At 54.5% G+C, this 4,667-nt stretch overlaps 2 protein-coding genes across 4 annotated transcripts; one reads left to right on the top strand and one right to left on the bottom strand.

Annotated features, from left to right (window-relative positions):
- Positions 1 to 330: 330 nt before the first annotated feature.
- Positions 331 to 1,134, bottom strand: H310_13973 (hypothetical protein). Its single transcript, XM_008881656.1, has one exon. It carries the CDS (start codon positions 1,107 to 1,109, stop codon positions 408 to 410), a length of 702 nt encoding a protein of 233 aa, XP_008879878.1. The 5' UTR covers positions 1,110 to 1,134; the 3' UTR covers positions 331 to 407.
- Positions 1,135 to 1,262: 128 nt separating this feature from the next.
- H310_13972 (hypothetical protein) lies at positions 1,263 to 3,861 on the top strand. Of its 3 annotated transcripts, XM_008881653.1 has the most exons (7): positions 1,263 to 1,967; positions 2,013 to 2,200; positions 2,285 to 2,548; positions 2,592 to 2,806; positions 2,857 to 3,142; positions 3,198 to 3,366; positions 3,410 to 3,861. In XM_008881653.1, the coding sequence occupies exons 1-7, from the start codon at positions 1,295 to 1,297 to the stop codon at positions 3,766 to 3,768; spliced, it is 2,154 nt and encodes a 717-aa protein (XP_008879875.1). In that variant the 5' UTR covers positions 1,263 to 1,294; the 3' UTR covers positions 3,769 to 3,861. The 3 variants fall into 3 exon arrangements, with proteins under 3 accessions (XP_008879875.1, XP_008879876.1, XP_008879877.1); XM_008881654.1 differs by having other exon boundaries at positions 3,198 to 3,861; XM_008881655.1 differs by having other exon boundaries at positions 2,857 to 3,366.
- The last annotated feature ends 806 nt before the right edge of the window (positions 3,862 to 4,667 follow it).

Here is a 4,667-nt window from a genome sequence, read left to right as displayed (position 1 = left end):
TGAAGTGGCTGTGGTGAAGAAAGTTTCACTCGAACTTTTGGTGCTGATGGCGAGACCGAGAACGACTCCTGGTCGGTCGAGATGCTTGGCAAGCTCCTCGATGCAGGTTGTCCTATCACGGCTGTCGTCCCTGCACACGTGTCATCACAAATATGTCGCCCACGCAGGCATGAACGTGGCGCGGTTCAACTTTTCCCATGGCGACCATTCTGTGCATTCGACGGCGCTGGTGCTAATGAGTTGCCCAACCATCGACGATCGACGGATATGAGGGCGCAACGATGTTCAGTCGTCGTGGTCTCGCCGACTGCGGGGCAAGTGGCGCATGACTCGTCGGACACCGCATGCCGCGTTACATTGCAACTTACGATGTGAATATATGATCCTTGTTCAAAGTTGGGATTGCCTCAACGGCGACGGCGGACGCCTGGCAGTTCATCGGCGAGGAGGACATCGGCAGCATCAATCGTGTGAATGTTTACAGGAGCCACAAGCGCGTCAAAGGCACCTTGGTATTTTAGCTTGATTTTCTTCGACTCGACTGGTACTCGGAATGGGGTGTGCCTTGCATGAAGGCGCGCAGTCATGAGGCGATTCTGCCGTTCGATGTATGCCCGGTCAATGGCCCATAAATCTGGCAAGGTTGGTGTTGACGATACTGTGGGAATCGTAGTCTCTGGTGGGAGTTTGACTGGCAAATCACCGGTCCATAGCGACACGAGGCGGTGACGGATGCGAGTGGCCAGGGACTTGCGTTTGGCTATGGCGTAGCGCATGCGCAGTCGACGAAGTTGCTTGACAACTTCTTTCTCCGATGCGTCCGTGGCATCACCTTCCAAGGCCGATTCACGCAACACGGGTGCTTTCGCCACCTTGGACAATTTCGGCCGAGGATTCGGAACGTACGGCGAGAAGGTGACTCGTCGCGGCGAGGAGAGACATTCTAACGCTGAGGTACCACCCACACTCTCACGCCGATGCCACTTAGGGGTGGACGTCTCGAAAGCATGCTTAGACGATACAAGCAAAGATGTAGAGCTTGTGCGTTGTTCAGCCTTAGACTCGGCAGTCCGCAAGATGCCGCGTACTGGGGTACTTGCTCGGCTCATGGCTCGCTCCAGTGTTTCCCTCGTGAAACCAAATCGCATAGGTCTTGTGAAGTTCGATTTGCAATCTCCATACAAATATCAAGCTAACAATTGAGTTCGATGGTCACGTCGTACTTAAACAGGTCAGTCTAGGGCCATTTTTCAATTTTGTGGCCCGTACGCAGGTGGTGTGCGGATCAGGGGCGATGAGCCTCAACATGGACGACTTGGTTGCGTCCTACTTGGCACAGCGAGGGTATCAGAATGGCGGTGGCGCTGTAGCGGCTCCACCGGGACTCCATGAATATGCGCGGCATGTCGGACTGTCCATCGACGTATGTGTGGCCAACCACGTTCTGTTCCATGGCAACAACAAAAACGATCCAGAGGCGTACGAGCGTGCGTATTCCATGTTGCTTACATGGATTGGCAATTCGCTCGATATGTACAAGTTGGAGCTTCACGCAGTCGCGTTCCCGTTGTTCATCCATTGCTACCTCGAACTCGTCGCGAAAGGTCACATCGACGCAGCCAAGGCGTTCTTCACACGCCACGCCCAGGACCACCAACGTCTCCACAAGCTAGAAATTCGATCTGTGGGATCTATTCTCACGCGAGAGCACTTGGGTTTGAACGAGTACGCCAAGCAAGTGCTGCATTCGAAGTTTCATGTGCAGTTGAGTTTGCTTGGTTTCCAGCTGCTCCACACCTTCCTCAGCGACCATCAGATGTTCCTCTTGCTGTGCATCTTGAATGACCGCGTCACGATATCTGTGCAAACCAACCACCCTTCCCTCACGATTGCCCAGTGCGACACCTCGATCCCGTCGCAACCACCGACGTCAAGCACTTCTTCGACCTTGCTCTTCGAGACGTCAGGTACTTCTGCAACTCAGGTACTTTGCATGCTCAATTATCGTGTAGACGAAATCTCGCAAAAAGTCCAGCACACACCAGAAGCCAACCACATTGCAGCGCAAATTACGAGCGGCGACTACGACATGACTTATATGGTCCAGACGGCGGGCGGCGATCTTTCCGAGATGCCAAGACCGACCTTGGCGTCGTTGCATCAAGTGCCCGTGCTGTGGGGCGTCTTTCCTCCGCGAAAGGTGTGTATACGCAAGCATGTCAATGGATCATGGTAGCTCGAAAGCCAATCTTGCACGAATTTTGACATTTGCTCTGATGCGTAGCGAGTGGTGGCGGCTTCGACTGAAGGAGAAGGGGACGATCCAGCTACCGCCCCAACAGACGCGGCATCTGCGCCTTCGACCGGTGCTGTTGGCGCCACCTCCACGTCTGCAACCGACGCAAAATCCAAGGATTCACTCGCGAACTCATCCAATGTGTCGGCGGCAAGCGATGTTGTCGGACCCGTCCCTGATCGAACGTCGTCGTTCAATGCAAACCTGTTGGAAAAACTTGTGCTACGGCAGCCGGCGGACGTCCAAGAAGCAGTGCGTGCAGAGCTCTTTCGCCACGTGGCTAACGAGTGTCCAGGCATTTCAAGACGTTGACGCCCAGCTGGCCTTGAGCAGTACCCAGCTGCCGTCAGCGCTGTGCTATACGATAGCAAACTCATCTGAGCATTTGACCAACGTGTGCTTCAGCAACAACGGAGACCTCGTGGGCGGGGCGTTCGATGACTCGTCGTTCCGTGTGTGGAGCCAAGACGGGGCGCCGTTGGGAGGGTTTGCCCACCACAAGGACAGCACGTACGTGTCGTTGCTCTTTCAAGGTGAACTTCACAGTCTTGATGTTGCAGGTCGGCAATTTTACGAGGCCACGCTGGCCCGGTCTACGGCTGCGGGTTCACACCGGACAACCGGTTTGCCCTGACGAGTTCTGCAGATGCGACAATTCGCCTGTGGAGCTTGGCAAGTCGCACAACCATGGTCGTGTACAGGGCGCAGTACCCTGTGTGGGATGTAGCTATGGCGCCCCTCGGGTACTACTTTGTGTCGGCATCGATGGACCGTACGGCGCGGCTGTGGAGCACAGACCGAACTCAGCCGTTGCGAGTGTTCGCCGGACATTTAAGCGACGTGGAGGTGGGGTCTCTCTTATCGCAATGGATCGAAGCTTTGACCCGCGACATTTGAGCAGTGTGTCGTGTTTCATCCAAACCACAATTACATCGCAACGGGGTCGTCGGACAAGAGTGTGCGGCTGTGGGACGTCCAGTCGGGACACTGTCTCCGGGTCTTTTCAGGACACTACGGCGGTGTGTCGGCGGTGGCGTTTTCGCCAAATGGGCGATACTTGGCCAGTGCTGGTACGTCATGCGGACCGGTGATTTGGACTGACACCGTGGCCAGGTGACGACGCGCTGGTGAGCATTTGGGACCTCCACATGGGCAAGAAGCTGGATACCCTCGTGGGCCACCAAGATGCAGTCCATTCGCTTGCATTTTCGGCCGAAAGCTCCTTGGTCGTGAGCGGAGGCGCGGACAACACAGTGCGGCTGTGGGACATGCACCGCCTTGACACGGCGGTAAACCACAAAACGACCCCGCCCGTAACGGTGCACCAGCACAAGCGCAAGGCAGGGAGCGCCATCGCCAGTCGCTCCCTCCTCAAAACCTTTACGACAAAACGGACACCCGTCCTGCGCGTGCAATTCACGCCTCGTAACATGCTCTTGGTTGGAGGCGCGTATGTTGGAGGCCCACCTTAACTTAACAGTGATGCGTGGCGTGAGATTTGCGACTTTGGGTGGCGAACGCAGTCTTGGGCTCGCAAACAGCACCGCTGCCACAGTCGACCAGGCATCCGCGTATTGCTCTCCCCAGGTAGTACAGAGTGTGCTGCCATCGCAACCACCAGTTCAAAAAGGTCTTGAGAGCGCATAACCACAAATATGCCAAGGAATGCTACACGGAGGTCACCACATCCAAGTCTGTGATACACTGAACGTTGGACCTTGCGTGCATGGACGTATCGCTGTCATTCCCAAGTCGTGTTCTTCGAGTGTTTCGATAAGTGCTAGTAGTACTACACACAGTATTGGTCGTACCATGTTGTGGTGGTAGTACAGTCCTTATATGAGTACACTCAAATCTACTACTAGTTCAATCAGTATTTACTACTTAGTACTACATTGTACAAGTACTCCGGAGTAGTACCTAGAGTTGCGTGTATTTCGGCATCAGACATGATTCTCTGCATTACAGTGATGCCTCCATTTTTGCAACGACCGAAATCAATAAACAATGAAAGGAATAAATTTACAAGGTTTGGTACAACACGCTCTGCAGACAATTCAAATGTATTCGTTCAGCTGATCAAGACATCAATTGACAGGTCGTCACGAACTCGCTCCTGGCGAGTTTGTCATAACTTGCGGACGTATTTGTGTTGCTCATGTTTTGCACGTTGGTGTTTGCCATCCTGGGCATGGAAATGTACCGCGGGACATTTCATTATCGGTGCCGGGCGACGCCGTTTCCCGTCGCATTGCCCCCGAACGGAACGCTCAACTACCCTCCCAACGCATCGTACATTGCGACGGTGCAAGCCGCGCCCGACCTGTTTCCGTGCATGATGGGAAGTGCGCCGATTTCCCACAACACGTCG

Source organism: Aphanomyces invadans (assembly GCF_000520115.1).
Source record: "Aphanomyces invadans strain NJM9701 unplaced genomic scaffold supercont1.59, whole genome shotgun sequence".
NCBI lineage: Eukaryota > Oomycota > Saprolegniomycetes > Saprolegniales > Verrucalvaceae > Aphanomyces > Aphanomyces invadans.
This window is presented reverse-complemented; position numbering and strand designations above follow the sequence as displayed.